General features: G+C 39.0%; 2 protein-coding genes across 17 annotated transcripts in view; one reads left to right on the forward strand and one right to left on the reverse strand.

Moving 5' to 3' along the window:
* The window catches only part of SCLT1 (sodium channel and clathrin linker 1), a 47,173-nt gene extending 33,468 nt beyond the window's left edge, over window positions 1–13,705 (forward strand). For 3 of the 5 annotated variants that reach the window (XM_083833671.1, XM_083833670.1, XM_083833675.1), the window contains 3 exons: window positions 2,738–2,816; window positions 3,901–3,996; window positions 7,754–13,705. In XM_083833671.1, coding sequence (XP_083689797.1) covers window positions 2,738–2,816; window positions 3,901–3,996; window positions 7,754–7,816 — 238 coding nt within the window. In that variant the 3' untranslated portion in view covers window positions 7,817–13,705. Of the gene's footprint in view, window position 1; window positions 560–2,737; window positions 2,817–3,900; window positions 3,997–7,753 lie in introns of those variants that run through there. The other 2 variants (XM_083833672.1, XM_083833674.1) reach the window with 2 other exon arrangements.
* The window catches only part of JADE1 (jade family PHD finger 1), a 105,457-nt gene continuing 96,468 nt past the window's right edge, over window positions 10,570–19,558 (reverse strand). For all 12 annotated transcript variants that reach the window (XM_083833646.1, XM_083833650.1, XM_083833653.1 and 9 more), the window contains 3 exons: window positions 17,323–17,853; window positions 14,841–14,958; window positions 10,570–14,203 (listed from right to left, as the gene is read on the reverse strand). In XM_083833646.1, the coding sequence (XP_083689772.1) occupies window positions 13,302–14,203; window positions 14,841–14,958; window positions 17,323–17,853 (1,551 nt within the window). In that variant the 3' untranslated portion in view covers window positions 10,570–13,301. The remainder of the gene's footprint in view (window positions 14,204–14,840; window positions 14,959–17,322; window positions 17,854–19,558) is intronic.

Raw genomic sequence — 19,558 nt, forward strand, 5'->3', positions numbered from 1 at the left:
GTTCTAACCCTGAGAATGAGGAGAAAAGAATTGGGGTAAACTGAAATTTGGCAGATAACCAGTGGCTACGTGTACTCACTAAACAGAATCCTCACCAGTGGTCAATACCAGGAGCACGTTTTTGTTGAACATGATTCTGTTCTGGACCAGAGATCAGAACAAGATTCACAGAGAGAAGTGAAGTGTCATATTCAGTCAAACGATTGCATTATCCATAGAATGATCTTCAGTGCAGTATAACATGAAAACTGCAGATGGGAAGGATATGGATCTCGTAACTTGAAAACTTTACAGGAAATTTACAATTATGTCAACTTTGCAGTGAATATTACTTTGGTCTCTTAGACTCATGGTGATTGTTTAGTTAAGGTACAAATAAGCCTGAGTAGGGGTGATAACGTATATACAATTCTGTTCTCTTCTTAGAAAACTCTTAGAAGAGAAAACTTAGAAGAGAAAACTCTTCTTAGAAGAGAATAAACTGAATCTAAGAGAACGAACAGCACATAAGATAGTTTATAAACATTGGCTTAAATAATAGAGTAAGTACTTAAAAAATGACTTCCATGTAAAAAAATCATTTAAGTTAATTCAAAAATCTTAACTCTCTTCAAAGAAAAGTGTTAAATTTAAATACTAATACATAGTATGAAAAAATAGTAAATTTGTAATCTTAGCTATCTGCCACTATTGTCTAGTAGTAAGGTATAACTTTTTGGAAAAAAAAAAAAGCATTTGTTGTAAAATTAACCCATTATATTTGAGCAACTATACTGAATGTCTTTTTAATTCACTAGAATTATAATCATCACTACTTTTAAAATGGAATTCTTGCCATATTGTTTTTAAATTTAAATAATGTGCTTAGCTTAAGTCATAACTTTCTTCTTACCTGATTGAAGCTATTTCGTGTGTCTTTGTTCCAGTTTCTGTTTCTGAAACATTTCTGTGTCAGAGTTAAGAGTTTCTGACTCATCTGTAACCATGTGTGTTTATTGGAGTTCTCAGATTTATCTTTTCTATATTTGAAAAGAATCTACCTCTGAGGAATAATCTTTTTTTTTTTTTTTTGGTCTGTGTATGAAGTGTTGGCCAGAGCCACCTTCTCCTTCTCCCTACATCCTGTACAGTACACTGAGTGAATGAGTGAATTGCACAGCATCTTGAGATGAAGAAGTTTCCTCCATTTCTAAAACATTATTCTTGGCTGCACTTCTGTAATGTTTGGCAGCCATAACTGCTTATTTTAAGATGTTCATTAAAGAAAAAAATTAACAGGATGAGAGACAGCTGCAGGTACTGGCAGTATACAAAATTCATAATTAGTAAGAGTAACTGAAGCATATTATAGTATAACTCAACCAAAAAAACATCTGGCACATGCTATATTTGTCATAGGAGAGCTACGCAGAATGTACTTGCTACAGCTGGTGAATTTATCACCCGTCTGCCAAAATATTAAAAGCTCACCTTTTGTTTCCTACTCACTTAACAAAGACAATATGCCATAGAGACTGATTTGATTATTCAGCAGTTGGAGTTACCGCTGAATTTTAATATTAAAATCTCATAATATGTATTAGGGGGAGGGTTAACAATCAGAACAAATCAACTGTCTGTCCTGACAGCTGTCATATTTCCTTTTACTTACAAGGTTAAACTGTTTCCTTTCAAAACATGTTCAGTGTGATGTAATTATAAAAATAATTTCTTGATATACAGCTGTACCTGAGCATACAAACTCCATTTATGGTCTGTGCTGCTAAGAATGCTAATTCCACACCACAGAACAAATAGGGGAGGCTTATTGTTTTCACTGAGTAAGAATTCGTAATATTGAAAATTAATTTTTAGATCCTCTCCTTAAGATGACATAGCACTAGAGATGGTTTGTCACAATTTGATAGGTCTGTATTTTCAAAGCCATTTTAACTAGTGTAGTTAAACTTCACCATAAGCAGTTCACACATTGTAAGCTGTAGCATTTGAATAGTTTATTTTGAAAAGGTACGTATGAAAAGATGTGAATTGTGTGAAATTTTTGTATTGCTAACAAAATGATTTATAAAAACTGATCTTTAAGACAGTTTTAAAAAAACAGCTGTTCGTTAGGACCCATGTACTGAAAACGCCTCGTTTTGGTGCATAATATTAATTGCATTATTAACATTAATTGCATTATTAATTAATATTAATTAATTTATCTTCACTACTATACAAAGTTAGGATCACTAAAACTCATGTTGTGTAATAGTAAAAAGACCACTTTGAAGAAGGGGACATACTCCTTATGAAGTGTTGCATTGTTGTCTGTCACACAAAGCACAGAAAGATTTGAGTTTTGTACTTCAAAGTATCTTCAAAAATTTCCATATTGAAGTCTGATTATAAAACACTAATTAGAATTTTAATCTAAGAATTAAATGCACTGGGCAAATTCATAGCGTATTTGATAATATGCCTGTAAAATAAGATAAACAGCAGAAAAGCCCTGTAAATTGTTGAATGCTTGTGACAAAGTTCTTTTAATTCTAACTAACACATTTCATTTCTCTGCCGTTACAGTTTTGAATACACATTCTATCTGTAGTGCTTTTGAAATTAATGTGTTAAGAGCAACGCTGTAATTAAAAATATGCCACAAGCCCATACAATGCAAGAAACAGCCTTTGAGATCATGTTCTGATAACTGATGCACTACTTTGTGGTAATCAGCATCTTTTCTTCTGATTAATAGAAGTGAGCTGAGTCAACAAAAACTTCGTACCCAGGAGCTCATTTCTCAGCTGGAAATGGCAAATGAAAAGGTAATTGAGGTAAGATATTGACCGATACGACCACTCCTTTCAGTTATAACGGAATGCAGATAACACTAGGATCTTAACAGAAACCCATTTAGATGAGTTATGTTTCTGGTTAAAAAAAAAAAAGAAAAAAAGAAAAAGGATTTTTGAGAGAAGTAGACATAGCTTGAAAACACCACTGTTTCTGCTGACTGTCGTGTTCAAATGACAGGAAGACAAATTAACTTTACTCTCAAATTATTAGGAAAGGTAGAGAGATCATCTCTCATGGTTACTAATCTGGTAATTTTAGACAGTTCAGGAAATGTTTGTGAAGAAACTTAAGCCTATGCCTAAATCTCTAAAAAGGAGGATGCATTGTGTTATGGATAATGTAGCATATGCAGAGAGATCAATTTGTCAGCATACTATATGTACAGTAGAATGTATACTGTATGTGTACATATGCATATAGATAAAAGCATTATTCATTAAAAATTAAGGCCATGGCTGTTTTGGAATGTGCATTGTTCAATAATTAACGGTCACTTTAGAAAACAGCTACCCTGTCAGTCTGCTTCATAAATCTGGGATAATATCCAGTTCTGTCTAGGATGAATCCTGGTGTGTTGTTTTTCGTAGTGCTGTATTATTTAGAGGAGAAAAATGGGGCTAAGGTGGGAATAGATTTTTGAAACTAATGTTAAAGAATGGTAAAGAAAGGCTTTATACATACCATTAGATGAAGGGAACAGAAGGCAGTTGTAGCAAGATTAATATCATATGTATATTCTTTTTCCCTTTGAATATAGCTAAAATATTTATATTGTAAGATAGTGCAAATTAAATTACCTGGACTGAAATGCCAGCTTTGTGTCTTACTTCAAACAGTGAAATGAATAAAACTTCCTCTGAAGATCGCTGTGATTGGAAAAGTGATAGGATGTCATATTTGAGCTGGAAACTGTCTATAATGTGTCAAAATTGTGTCTTGAGTGTTATTATAGGTGGTAAACAGCTCCATTTAAATTCCTCTTGCTTTAAGCTTTTCACTGCAATAGGTATGGATCCAGTAAAGAGAACTTTACATTTGTAACGCGGTACTTCATTTCCACAGGATGAAAAATTAATGACGGAATATCGAGAATACATCAACAGGCTTCAAAGGCGACTAAGCCAGGCAGAACAGAGGGCAGCGACTGCGTCACAAAAGGTACAAAACTGTAACAGTTACCTAACTGCAGACAAAAATCTCATTGAATATTGCAAAAATACTCATTTCATGTTATTCCCAAGGCAGAGGTGATCTTCTATATTCAGTATTACTAATGTAATTTGAACAGCAATCTTGTATTTCGAATGTGTCATCCAAAACTGATGCATGTTGGATTAAATACTGCTTTCTGAGAGGATGCTTAACTGATGATGTAGATTTGTTTATGGAAACAAATTTGATGCGAATTACACTTGTGGTTCAAAGTGTGTGAATGAAGGTAGATGATTGTTTCCATATTCTGCTACATAGAAATGGCAGCAAGTTTAAAGAAAAAAAAAACTCCTTAAATAATTTCAGCTCTTGTTTACATAAGCAGGCTTGTTTTTTTAGCTTGGTAACCTGCTGCAGCAGTTGGAAGTGATGGCTTCATGAAACAAAGAAGTACCTATCTCCTGGCGAGTCTGTCTGAGAACAGAACACTTTGAAACAAAGCATGTCTTGAGTCGATGGCTAGAGAACAGCCTTTATAAAAATGTTAAGCAGCACAGCTGTTTTGTGGGTATTTTGTTTGGTGTGTTTTTTTCGGCCAGCTCCCGGCTCTAATTCATTGCATGGCTGCATGAATAGCATGGGGAAATTTTGTGCAGTGAGTGCAGGACAGAACCGATGTTGTGGACCTGTTTAGTGTTCATCAAACTGCAACCTTGAGAACCTGGTGTGTTGTGTGAACTCCAGAGGTTGTCAATTTCTTGTCTGCTCATCTGCATTTTCATTAGTCCAGTAGCAATAACCCCAAGGATTGTTGGAAAAGTACACACCCCTGCAGTTGTCATAGGTTACGTATAATAGATATAATTAAGTCCTGTGATGTCAAAAGTACTGAAAATTATGCAGACAGCATAAGAAATAACTTGGTTTTCTCCAGGCTATGGCAAGGGGGGAAGGCAGGGATGGTGTACGTAGCTCACTACCATAGTAAATATGCCTAGTACTTGTTTCAGTGATCTGAAAGCTTCAGACGAGTTGTGTCTATTAGAGCTATTCGTATTCCTAAGACCTCTTTGTGCATCATTGTAATTACTTAATGAGCTGAATTTTTGCAGCCTTCTTTTTCCAGTTCCCTTACAACTCAATTCCAACTTTGACCGGTACGCTTCAGTATTTTTGGACATAAGGGATATTGGGGGGAAAGGTGGAAAGGTATTGCTTATCTTCTGAGAGAATTTAGGCTATAGCTGTTTCAACCTTGCACTACCTATAATTATTTATTTTCACTGATGGACATCCCTTCAGCATTCTTTCCCCATGCTATTTGAGCTGTATGTCTTGAAGCAAATCCTATGGAGGGCTATGTATCGGGTTCACTTGTTTGCCAAGCGAATCTGTTGCTCAAGTTGGTCTCCTATTAAAAGATGATCCTTTTGCCTCCTAATTTTATTTAGTGACTTAGGAAACACTATTTGCTTTTTAATGTGGGTGACCCTGCATGAGTTGCAGAGAGGAAACGTTTGGTTGATCTAAATTGTACAGTTAAGACAAACAGCTTTTTTTTTTTTTTTCCAACAACAGTGAATAAACGGGCATCGCTGCCAAGCTGTCATAACATAAGTTATGTTTCCTGGCTGGAAATGCTCCCTGCCACAACAAGGTCTATATCCAGTTGGTAAAACTTTGCTCTGGAAGACCTATTTTTATTTTTTAACCTCCTGTTTGTTACATGGATCTGTTCAGCTCTAATAGTTCTGATATGCTCTCTGCCTTAGAAAAAACACGGTCATACACCTTTCAAGGGAATACATTCCTGGACTTAGTTACCCATATAGGAAGAGGTCCTGCTGCTCCAGAAAACACTGGTAACTAACAGTTCTGCACCAGTGTCCCTGAAAGGTAACAAATATTTGACAAGATGTTTATCAGCTGTATTGTTGTTCAGATCTTGCTGATAGTCTTCAGAACTGCCTTGCCCCTCCTCAGGCTTGTCAGAGGTAACTGCTGGCAGGCAGGACTTCATGTAGTGACTGAAGTGTCGGTGAAGCTCCAACGACTGGAATCAGCTTGTTGCAGAAGCAAGTTAGCCAGAGAAAATCTGCTCATGTTTGTGAAGCATCATGGAATTGACTTGGCTGTGTGATTCATTGACCAGTTTGGTAAAACAGTTGATGCTGACTGATGTTAAATTTGTAACTCTTTCAAAGTAGTGATAATTACTTTCCTTACAATTTGTGTGCTTTGAGAGATGGATCTGGTATGGATGGCATCATCATCTCTCCTTTCACTGCTATAGGTTGAGGTAACTGACATGTAGTTGTTTCAGTTTTCCCATGAGAGATGTTGAAAATATTTGAAAGATGCTAGACGTCCATGTGGTATATATGTATGTCTTCAGTAGGGCCTGCAGCAATTACAGCCACAGTTCCTGTACGGTAATAAACCATTCTCTTCACACGTTTTACGCCTTGCAGTAAAATTAGACATGTAAACCTGGATGATCAGGTGGCATCTCAGTAAAGTACTACAGCATAAAAATATTTAGTAGTGGGCACAATTGGTATGTCATACCAATCAAAGGGCATATCATGATGGATGTCCAACGGGACTGGGACCTGGATGTGATAGCATCACAAGAAAGAAACCTATGAGAAATAGCAGCACTGATTTTTCCACTCAAAGGGAACAGCCTTATAGTGTATTTGTATTTGCAAGCAAAATACTGCTAATGAAATTAAATGTAGCATTACCTTTATTTGTCTGAGATTTTGTCAGTACACTGAATTTCTACAGGGGAAGAAGGCTACCTTGGAAGGTAACTAACCCCTACATGTTGTAGGGGTTACTATAAAGGTAAGGGACTTACCATAAAGGACTAAGGACTGGCTGTGGTGGTTGGTTGATTTAGGACTGTGCTTAAAGGGGTGGTTCCATGTTGGTTCCCCTCTCTCTGAAGAAACAAAGCTTGTGCCATGTAAAAAGAGTGCCACAAAGCTATTTCCAGAGACACAGTACAAACCAGAAATATTTGTTGATGTAGGTTAAAGTCTAATACTCCAGTTTCCCACCTTCTTCTTTCTTTTGATATCAATGTTATTTCAAGTCACTGTTGCACTGTCACGGTGTATGTCACAGCGCATTCCCACAAAGTGCTGACTTGGCCTTTCTGAAGAAAAGGTAGGTGGAGGCAAGGCAGGAGGGGGCTCCTTAAAGGTATTAAGGAGATGAAAGTAAGGCACAAGTAGCGTCGTCAGATGGATTTTTGGCTCACTGCTGGATAGGGGATTGTAGGCTGGAGCTTTTTGCCCTCTAAGCCAAAGGTGACTGTTTCTCAGTGGTGCGTTATTGTGCACTATAGCTTGTGTGGTATTTTAATGGGAGAGATTATTATGAAGAAATAATATATTAAAATTATCAGTGGTTATTCAATGACTATAAATCTTAGCTTATTATTAAATAATAGTAATTCGGTGAAAAAGCATTAAAAATGCAGGAAAATGTTTGCATAGGCTTAAAATGTGTGTATTCTATATAAATGTCTTTAAGTGTACTATCTAATCTTTCATCATCTGTAATTCTTTGGGATCAGAAATAAGATACAAGCAGTAATCATCTACAAATGCATAATAAATTCTTCTGTTTACCCCAAATACCAACTTAACTAAGCTTGTTCCCTCTCTGTGACGTTTTCCATATTGAATCTGTACTGTTACTTAGATCTTAAAAAAAAATTTATAGGAAGCTATCTGTTTGTTTTTAATTACAGCTCAGCGTCATAACTTCACAGAAGAAAAAAGCTGCTTTGCTGAAGGAATTGGAAAACATTTAAAAAGATGTATTGTTCATTCACACCATGTTGGAGTTAAGAAGATTGCTGGTGAAATCTTGTATTGGAGCACTAAAAGCAAATGCATAACAAGGCTTGTAAAACTTTGTATAAACATTTTCTGTTTTACTCAGGTAAGAAGGAAGGGTAGATGAAGATTCTTTCTCTGTATGAGTAGTAAAGATAGGAAGAAGACTGCAAAATGATGTAATTAAAGTCCTTTAATGTAGCAGATGAAACAATCTGATACAGTGCTGTGGCATATTGGTCAGTTTTGGTCTTAAAAAAAAAAATACCAGCTATGTCCAACTACAGAATTGTTTACAGGGAATAGATGTCATTACACTGAAATTCTTAAGCGGCTTTGTTCGCATACTGTTGATACCTATTTTTTGGTTTTTGATAGTGCAGTAACTTGGGAACATTTTGAAAATCTTTTACGAGTTGTAGTAAGACACCAATTACATTATGAATGTCAGACAGTTGCTGTTTTTATGGTAGGTGTTGTAACTGGGAAATGCCTCCGTTGCCTTCCATTTTTAAGAATTCACTTCAGTTTGTTGTGATGTCCCTGGGAAACAGTTAATAAATAAAGTTATTTATTCATGGTTATTCTTACAGCTAGTTTTTAAGGACCATAATCTTTATTCAGTTGTGTTTTTTTTTCCCCTCTCCCCTAATTACAACTTTGCAATCGTTCCTCGCTTTTGTGTTGACGTGCTGTCTTGGGTTGTATATGTCTGGGAACCTCAGTTCTCTCGTACTTGAATTTGCGCAAGGGAGGTCATCCAGCTTTTACGCACTTTTACATAGTGTGTTTGAATTCTACAGATGCCAGTACATGGCAGTCCTCTTGTGTACAAGTTTTTCTTTGATAGATGAGAAACTTCATACATATTATCCTCAAATTCTAGCTGAACTCTGTTTTCTCTTTCAGTGTATATTATAAACGTGATACGTGTAACTAATTTTGAAGTGCTGTTATTTTGAACTAAAGTAATTTAATTTCTTGTCGTCCCTTTTAAATGTGAAGAGTGTAATTCTGTTTTATGGCTTCTAATTCAGTTGATGGATAATGCTTACCCTGCTTACCTAGTGCTTGCTGAAATGCATTGTTTTGGGATAACGAAGATCATGTGTCTATCGTAGTGCATCTTCATTGCATTTGTGTTTTAGAGGACAGATGGGGGTTGATCACCATGTGGAAATATCTTTGTGGCATCTCCAGAAAAGCATGCTAGCCTGTTAAAGTAGAGTCTGTAAGATGGAAGCAACCTCAAGGAAAAATTCTGATTACCTCAGAGGAAGTTACTACTTCTATAGTTGCACACACGTCTTTGCTCATGCTTTTGCAGTCTGATATATGCCTGCATCCACCGTAATCTGTAATTTTGCTAAGACTTCAAACATTTTTAAAGCAAATGGATATATTGTCATGAAACTCCAGACAGCTGTTGCAGTGGGATTTTCATCAACCATGTATACGATATAGAGGGAGGTAAGTACCAGGCACCTTAACTTTCATTTGCGTAATGTGCATCTGAGATGCTGACAGACAATCTGGAAGATTTTGTGTGAGCTATGAATCCCAGTCGCTCCTTAAGGGATGCTCTGTGAGGTGAAACCTGGCTGAAATTGGCAGATAATTGTGTGGTTTTAAGCAACAGTATTTTTGTTCCTTTGTTTCTGGAGGCACAGGACTTGGTTAGCTTTTAATGGTGGGTAGTACTCATTTTAGCTGTTGGTGAAGCTCTTGTGTAAGGGTTATTTGCTGGAGTATGAATTACAACATAAGCATGTGAGAGTAAAGGGGCATCAGAGCAGTCATGGCAGATGAAACTGGGAAGAATCAGATTCTCTCTTTGATCTGTCTGCCTAGTTCTCTGAGCAGCTAAAAATTGGCCAGCTAGGAAGGGGAGTGTGGTCTAAGTTTAGCTCATCATCCACCCCTCCACTTCATTCAGTTTGGCTTCCTCAAGGGGTCTTCTGGCACATTGCCCACAACGGCTGTTCAGAGAAAAGGCACTTGCTGAAAGTCGAGATTTGGGGCTTGCAATTTAGGTAAGTTTTGGTCTTTCCTTGTGATACCAGATTATTTAATGGAGTCAAAGAGTGGTCTTTGCAAACATGTCTTGCCTGTTTTACATTTACGTATTTCTTGTATTCTATGTATTATGTATTTCTTGTCATACGTCTTTGAAGAGTCTGGGTTTCCCCTGCCTTCCTTTCCCGCCCTAATGCTAGTTCATGAGTGTTTTAAAGATGCTCTAGTGTGATGCTATGCTTCCCATTACATAAAAAGTGCTATAGCAACTAGCATCGTCTTGCATTGCTTTAGTACAGGCAGTTTGTGGGGTGTCTGTACATTCAGCCTGCTTATCTTGCAGAGTTAACAGCTAAGAAACCTCACTTATCCTTCCAGTGGAACATGAACGAAGATTTTGGACTTCGGAAGGACATCGTATATCAAAGAATTTAAATGCTTGGAGATAAGTAACATGTCTTTGAAGATACCAAGAAAAAAGTAAGCATGCAATTTGCTGTTGATTGGGTAGGCCCAGCTGTCAGTAATGAAGCCCTATCCTATTCCTAAACAAAATCTTTTCTCTTGCAACCTTAGCATGCATTTTGATACCTGTAGTGATCCAAATTAAATGCCTCTTGTAACCATGAAAGTTGTTGAAATCATCGCAGTTAAGTGTTTATGTGAAAACCCAAACAATTACTGTGAACTGTAAAACACTGCTGCAAACATATTGCAAAAATGTACAGCATTTATTCACATACAGACAAAAAGGCACAATTCTACTGAATATTTTAACAAAAAAATACAGCTGTCTTCAACTAGGTCTTTATAAATACTTCAAAAAAGGGGGAAAATAAATACAGGACTGGGCCATGTAATATAAAATAGTCATCTCTACATATACTTTTTATTTCTATCTGTTTCTCTTCATGCACCTTTTTTAATTAATTTCAGCTGAATGGACACCAAAGCTAGGCACATAGTGAAAAATCTTCTGTACAAGGTTTTACAAATGTAATGACAAATTTTTCAATTTTCTGAAATTAAGATTTGTACACAACACGTATAACCCTTCATTTAGATTTGTGTGAGTTCATAACCTAACAACTGGCATTCCAGGCAACTTTACAAAAAGTTCAACTAGCCTACAGTTTGACATAATACACCAATCATAATCAAAGATTTCTTGGTCAGTCTGCACAAGGAAAGGTAATGCTCAGAAATAGAAATTAAGAAAATGGTCTATCCCAATAGAACAGAGGGTGTGGGTTTGTATTATCACTGCTGCTTACGACACCTCTTTGTTGAGCGCTAAGCATGGGAGACAAAACTATCCTACAGAGCTGGTCACACTGCAGTCATCTTACAGCTTTTTGTAATTGGGGTGGGGGGAAAAGAGTTTTTTTGGTTTTGGTTCAGCATAACTTGAAACATGAGAAAGCTTATTAACCTAAACATCAGGGAGCAGAACAGGTAAGGCATTAATTCTGCACAATGTTAGCATTCATAATAGTGCAAATTAACAAGGTACCTCTTTCAAATCGGTGTGAGGTTAACTGTTTACTTAGAATCAAAATTTAGATTATTCCATCTATGGCTTGACAAACAATTCCTTACATGGTCGTGAGCTTCTTACAGAAAATAGCAATGCCTGCCTTGAAAATGTTGCTGTATGTCGAGTAGAACTACCTGCACTTACCTTTTGTCTGTCGGTTGCTTTTTGATCAGGTAAGTGCTTTCATTTTATCACATCCCAAGAGCAACTACATAGTTTCATGTTCACCCATGCCCTGTTTAAGTTTAACCTACGTGCGTCATGAGGTCAATCCAACTTCTTGGGTCCAGCAATGGTATTTTAGAAGTATGCCATTTTAAACAAAATATCCTTTTCTCACCATCACCCCAAAAAGGTATCAAAAGGTTAAGACTTAAAACTTTTAAAACACAAATGATAGGGACGCATTCTGTCGAAATGTTTAAGTAAGCAGTAACTTGCATAGCAAGATGGGGTGTTAATAAGCCTTTTTTGATTGAATCCTCTGGAAGACTCATTTATGGCAGAGTTCTACTGTATTTTAAAATTTTCCCTGCTCAAGACGGAAGGGTCTAACATTAAAATGTAAGTGAACGTGGCAATGGCAGGCTAGGAGTGGAAAATAATGGGATTTTGTTCTTTACGCCTGTATTTCTGTAGCACATTGCCTGCTTAAACTTCCTTTTAACCAATGCATACCTGACTTAAATCTATGCAGAATTCCAAATTGACAGGCTTCTAACAATCCAGTTACATGTGCACTCAGTACAAAAAAGTACAATAATGAACTATTAACATTATTGCTCATAGCTTACTAGTTATTGCCATTTGCAATTATTAAAAAAAAAGTACGCATGAGTTCCCTCTTCCATCAAATCTAGTCCAGAATAGAATACTTTTTTCTTCATTTGACTGTAAAGAGCTCATCACAATTTATTGCCTTTCCATTTTATTTAAAAATATATATTTATGTCCATTTTAAAGTAACCCTTTAGTGTCATAAGCTTGGCTTTCCCAGTACATACCATTATTAGTGCATACGTGGTGGGCTTTGGGAAATCCTAATGACTAGTGCCTTAGAATATTTTTTTCTTAAATTGTCAATGTATTCCAGGAGGCAGGTGACTGACTAAATGCTGCGGGTTATGCCAGAGGGCCCAGGAACCCACAAGCCTGCCCCCTTTTTCAGAACTAAGCCACACACTCAGCCTGAGTACCTTGAAGCTGTTGCAGTGTGTGGCAGCTGTAGCCCTGACCTGTCCCTTCCTTTTTCTCCAGTGTAACACCCCGGTTAAGTCTGGTTATCTCACAGACCCAGTTGTACCTAGACTGGAGCTTGTGGAGGGTTTTTGGCTGCCACCTATTCTCAAACTGAGTGCAACAAAAACATTCTGCAAATGGAGGACAAAGACCTACCACCAATCCAAGGCAAGTGACCATTTGTAAGGGGGTGTAGCAGTGCAATATGGTTACATAAATAACCATCTTTGATTCAATACACCACACTAGTTAAATTAAGAGCTTGTGCTTTTCTGGAAAGCAGGGGAAGGTAAGAGAATTGTAACAGTGCTGTTTTGCTAAAAGGGATGAATGCAGCCTACTTCCCCCTACCCACCCTAGCCCCCTAAATGTTTCTGTGAGTTACTTTAGTGTTCATCACCAAATCCTGGTTTAGTAGTGATGTCATTTCTCTGCTTGCCCGGAAAGGTTGCAAATAAAGGAGATAGAAACTTGTCACAGAATGAGTTGGGGAGCAAACAAATCCAGCTTTAAGAGTATGTAAACATGTTTATACAGCTTGGGAATAATGGGTTATCACTTTGTCAGTCCGTAGTCACGTCTAAGAACTCTCCCCTCTCACACCAATAAATAAAGTGAAGTTGGCTTGTAGGCAGTGACTCTACTGACCATGGTGCCGCACTGCCCCGTCAGGATGCCAGGATGCTTCTCCTAATAATGTCCGTCCTCCTGCTGATAGAGCTGTTTGGACTGAGCCTCTGCTGTCTGCATTTTTTTTCAGCCACTTCAGTTTCTGAGTCGCTCATTTCCACATCGGGGACGTACCCATCATTCTCACTGTCAGGCTTTAGCTTGCTTTTTGCCCTGTCCTTCGGTGAAACTCTGCCCATACCCAGACAGGGGTAGCTGGAGTTCTGGCGGCATGTCTCCTCTGGGCTCTCGCCCTGCTGCTGCCTCTCCCCCTTCTTTGGAATTCGGAATCCGCCCCAGTTTTTCACTGGGCTCGTGGGCGTCGTAGGCACTTTAACTACTGTCTGATTAGAGTTTACTTTGACAAGACCCCCATTGCATTTAGGCACTATATCTCTCCGTGTGCCAGGTGCTGACCTACCACTGGAGTGGTTCACAGCCCTTTTGTTTTCTGATTGCCTCTGAGAGAGTTCTGTGGGTCTCAGTGGTTTGTGGTTGTGTTTGGAAGTTTTTTCCTTTAGTTCTGCCTTGATTACCTCGCATTGTGGACGATTGTCTCTTCTTTTTCTGTGGTCTGGCATAACTATGCCGTTTTTCTGCTGTGCTGATACAATCCGTGTTTCTGCAAAGGTCTTGTCAAAATTTAAAAAGCTACCTGGAGGCACGCCACCTTCCCTCTGGCTGGGCTGCCTCAGCATGGACTTGCTCTCGTTCCCAGAGCTACTTCTTACTCTGTCTCTCTTGTGTGGTTTTTTCAAAGTGTGTGTTAGAGATGTGCCCATTTGTTTCCTGAAGAATGCAGAATGCCATTTTAAATCCTCTATCTTAGGGGCGTCAGGACCCAAAGATGGACTATTGAACAACACCACGTTTTCCATTGAGGAGAATGAGGAAGGCACACCTAAATGTAAACACAGTGGGTTAGAGTCAAGCAGTCCATGTCTGGGCAAACATAACTTTTGATTTGTACTTATTTAACTCCATTCTTCAGCGTAAGTGGGTGGGTGGTTGCCTACCCAGCATCTTTACACCATGACTGTGTGGCTATTTCCTAGTTTCCTAGTTAATATGGTAACTTTGAAGTTGCTCCTCTAGGAGAAAAGACTACTGTCAGTGAGATTACCCAGAAAAAAGTACGTTGTTGCAAAGAAACACGTACTAAATACTAATGCGGTGGCACTGATAAAGCACAAACCTACTAGACAGCATATGGCACTTGAATGTAAGTCATGGTCTCTCTGTCATAGAAGGAGCCATTAAGGACTCGCAGCAGACAGAACCTGAAGCAGCAAGCCACTCCGAACCCCATCGGTAAGAGTGCAAACGTACCGGTTTCTATAGCAGCGTGCCCACCATTAGCGCTATGCAAGTTCTCATTTTTTAATTCCAGTCTGCCAATGCCTAGTGGACTACGCGAGATTTTAATGAGAATAAATGAGGTCCTGCTTGTCCTTCAAAATTAGTCATTAGTCTCTAGCCAAACCTTTCAATGCTTGTGCCTCTGGTGGTGTGTGAAAAAGATAAACGCTGAAGCATACCTGAAACTCTTTCTTGTTCCAACTGCTTTGCGTAGATGTTAAATATCTGTTCTTGAACTTTGCAAACAGATCTCTTGATTTTCTCCCTTCGGGTCACCATGTAAGTGAGATTACGCACCTAGAAGGCATCAAGTTGGTGAGTTTTAAAGGAATCGTGTTTCTATAATGCTGTAACTCTGTGGTTCAAATTAATTCAGCTTAAGTACCATACACCATTTTAACAAGATACATATATACATATATTTAAATTTAACCTTCTTCAACATATCTCTTACAAGACTATCTTAAATACCATTTAATTGACAGCTTAGTCTATCAGATTTTGGAGTCTCACAGTGCAGAAGTAAATTCTATGAACACTTGTATCATATGTGTATATGTATGTGTGTATATATATATACACACACATACAAATCTAGAGAAATGCTGGAAATGCTTAAATATGCTCAGTACTATATAGCCCAGCACCACTTGTTCCCTATTGTTTGAGACCCAACAAGAAATACTTAATAGTATGAAAATGTGGAGGCCTATTCACTGGTACCATTCTTTTTATTGACCCTGCCGTTGTATGGTAGTTGTTAAAAATGAAGGCAAGCCAGTCCATCAATGCCATAGCACAGGGGAGGTGGCAGGGACTGAAAACAGCAAAATGTTTATTTTGACAGTGGCTAGTTTTTCAGAAGAAAACTACATCTCTGGTCTTAAAATGTGACTTTCTAATCTAGCAGCAGCGTATGAACTTACTTTCACAGCCATCACTCTCAGAGCTTAACAGTAGTGATGGGGATCACTGAGGAGTTTATGGGATTGTTTTCAAGGCTCCTCTCTCAACTCAGTGTAGCCACACAGGGTAAAAGGAGCACTGTTGATCAGAGCCTTATGGGCTGATCTCAAATCCGCTAAGGAGGAGACGCACTTTAATGCATGTTGAGGGTCTCCTGTATTAGGCTCCCAGTCCTGGCCCAGACAGCACTTCAGGTATTCAGTAGCTGTCATTACTTCGTGGATTTGAATTGGAAGGCATTCGTCTAGCCTGTTACCCTTCCTGGTACAGTCCACGGCCTTTTGTTCTCTTCCTTGTCTGATCCGAGCCGCAGAACAAAGACACATCTTGTCCACAAAATTACCTGTTTTATTAGGTGAACTGGATGACACCATTTAGAAATGTTTCTAGATGGATGACACTGTCACTAATGTAATTCATAATGAAGTCTAACAGACAACCTGAAGAAGAGCAAAAAAATAGGCCCTTTTTTTTTTAGCATCCAAGTTCTCTTTGATGTACGTATCAGTGAGAACAATAGAGTAGTAAAATATTAAAAACGGTGCTAGAACGATGTATCCTGTTTTGACACCATACTTTAAAAACAGGAAGGATACATACAGAATCGTTTAAGACCCAGAGAACATCGTGATAAACTCCACTTGTTTAACTGATCAAAGGGAAGAATAAAAGAGATCTTGAACACGCTGAACAGAAAACAAAATACACAAGGTAACAGCAATCTAACACAGGAAGAGAAGGGTCACAGGCCGGAAGTTGAAACCAGAGGAAAAAAATATTTTAAAACCTACAACAGCAACTCATTAGAAGAATAATTAGCCACTTGGATCGTGATCCTTTACAAAGGATGCAGTAGATAGATCTATTAGCACCTGCTGCCCAGACGGAAAGACTATATACTATTCCAGAAGAGAGGTTCTCGTTCACCACCAACCCTGTTATTGAGCCTAAGGCAGGACTTTGTGAGTCAGGTTCCAGAGGTGGCCTGCATGAGCTGGGCACTGGATATACATGAAGAACTAAGTACACTTTCTGGCTCTTACATTCCTTAGCGTCTCTAGTAGTTTGTTTGTTTTGTTTTGTTTTTTAAAAGAAGGAATTCAGGTGATTTCAGGATCAGATGTAGTTAGAACACCCTACTGATCCTATTCAACTGTTTTTTTAGTTTATCAACCAAAATCAAAGAAATCTGAACCTAATTAACTGGAACAGCCTACCAAACCTACTACATATAGATAGTCCAGTGAAATACCGTCCTACCATGCTGTGCCAACAGGAAACACACTTGCTCCAAATCAAGGTAAGTTTCAGACCCTTCCCTTCTTGTGCACTAGGCAAAAGGAGCAGGGAAAGCCCTAAGGGCATCTGGGGGTTGCAGTACATTCCACAGCCATCGGTGTTACTTAGTAAAAAAGCCTCAGTGCACAATCCAGTTATAAGAAGACAGGATACTGCAAACCATGAGCCAAGGGCCCTGTGACCTAACCCTCTGGCTGAAAAAGGAAACTGACATAACCAAGTATTGGCTCTGAAATTTAAACAGAAATAGCATTAACCATCTTGCACCAAGCTGACAATACCACCCCAAGTTGCATGGGGTGCCTGCATGCAGTGGCAATAACCGAGCGTGTCGTTTGTAAACAGCTAACGAAGTCCAGCACACCTTGCACAAGCACAGGCAGTGCAGTGGCTTACCCGCTCCAGATCCTGCCGGAGGTGTGTGAAGAGCTGCAGCCTTCTGAACAGAACATCCTGCTCTCGTTTGGCCAGATTGTCTTCTTCATCCTTCTTTGGGGTAATCAAAGGCTTATTGAAGTTGGCTTTTCTTTTCAGCTTCCAGTACTCATAAAGGAATCCCACTGGCTCCTCAGGCAGCCGCAGCACTTTAGCCACTTCCAAAGACTCAACAAAAGTATAGAATTCGTCCTCCAGCTGCTGGAGCTTTTGCTTGCGGAGGCTGACTCTGTGGGCCTCCTCCTGGTTTTGATCGATGCTGTGGAAAGGGTCGATGTGAGCAGGAAGAGAGCTGTCCTGAATCCCATTCCCATTCTCTTGGCCCGGGCTCTCGCTGAAGGTCTCGTCATCTGCTTTCTTGGTGGAGCTGTGCTTGGGACAGTACGACTTGAATTTCACCTCATCGTTCTCTGCCAGTATCGTCTTCATCTCCAAGCCACGGTCAAACGCACAGGTGACGTGAAAGGCTGTTCTGCAGTTCTTCACTGAACACTGCACAAATTAGAGGAAAATTCATCAAATACAAGTACTAAGAAGCCACAGTGCCTAAAACTATTTAAGCAGCCAGGACTGCTTTGGAAGAGCAACCCCGTTACCAGGCTCTGCTTCTAAGCTGCATGTACTTTCTTGCTCTCTTTTAATTAGGTTTACGATTTAGTGCTTTCAGGCCAGGCAACAACCAAGTGGCCCGGTGGGACAGGAGGGGTTAGCCCCTCCCTAGCCCAACCACACTATTCAATAACCAGCAAACCCGCAAGCAGAGCCACTCACTTAAAGCAGCGTTACACAAAGCAAAGCGTTCCCCCCTTTGACTGTGCCAGCATGAGAGAGGGGAAAAAAACACCTCAGTGGATGCAGGCCAGTCTGATACTTTAATTGAAAGTGTTTCCCAGCACCTGGACGCATGCATGCTACCCAAAAGGCCTCAACTGACTAGATATTTTTTTCCTGTTACGGAAAGTTTATGATGTCAAATATTAAATCACTGTCAATCACTACTTTGCTTGACCACAGCCTTCACTTCACCTGGGGGATGAGGAGAATGGGAAATTCAATTTTTTTTTTCCCCACTTTTGTTCCTTCCCAGTCAACCAGCTGTTCACTGGAGTGATGGGCACCAGGTCAGATGACTTAGCAATACATTTCAGTTATACTTAACTTTCTCTTGCAAAATGCTGCCGTAGCTATTGCCAGCTGTAAACTGAAAGGTTTAGATACACACATACATGCATTTAACTCACACCTCTGTCTGCCTCCAGTGAAAAGATTCTGAAGTTTAAATGAATGTTACTGATATTAACTAGGAGGAAACGAAACTATGCTTACCACAACTCATCTAACCTTAAAGAGAAATGCACCGCACTAAGATGTTTATACAGTACTTTGTGAAGAAGCCAAGTATCTTTCCCTGGATTTTCCTGCTCAGGTTGACTCAGCAGCCAGCAGGCATATGAAAGGTACACTAAACTGCAGAAGTTTCAAATGAATATTCTTTAATTAAAAATCAACATATAAAAGGAATTTTTTAAAAAAATTAAGAAAAAGCATCTTTTGTCCTTTCCCCTCTCTAACCAACAGGGCAAAAGCTGTACCAAACCATACAGAAGAATACTTCAGCTATGGTTTCCAAGCTGCCATCATTTAGAGTAATTAGCTCTCAGTGTGGCTCATGTTTTATTGGGAGGAGGGGGGCAAGCGTGCATCATCAGAATGAAAGCTGCTGAACTTGGGAGACTCTGCAGTCTCGTTTTTCCCAGTGTATTCCAGCTGGTCTCTGCCCAGCCTGATATATACTTCCAGCTGCTGGCTTTTCTAATTACTGTGAACATTTCATAACATCTCTGGAGGATCAAGGATTGCTCTCTCTTAGTTCATCCTGTTAATGCTATTCCTTCACAGCGCAGTGACTTTGTAAAATGGTGTTCTCTGCCGTATAAGATTTCACAATACAAACCTAAATATTCCTCATTGCTAGCTTTAATGATACTAAGATTTACACAATTCTTGCAAGTTGTCTGGCAAAACTGTAATTCTTTTCTCCCCCATAATTTCCAGTGTCGAACTGTCTGAAGGGACAGCCGTTATGCACGTCATCCCATGTTGTCCGTAGACAAGAGAGGCGTTACCAGAAGCACGAGGGGAGGACACCCCTCTCCCCTGCACACATAAATACTCGGTGTGCAGCTTACAGCCACTA

The sequence above is a fragment of the Anser anser genome (genome assembly GCF_964211835.1).
Source record: "Anser anser genome assembly, chromosome: 4".
Lineage (NCBI taxonomy): Eukaryota > Metazoa > Chordata > Aves > Anseriformes > Anatidae > Anser > Anser anser.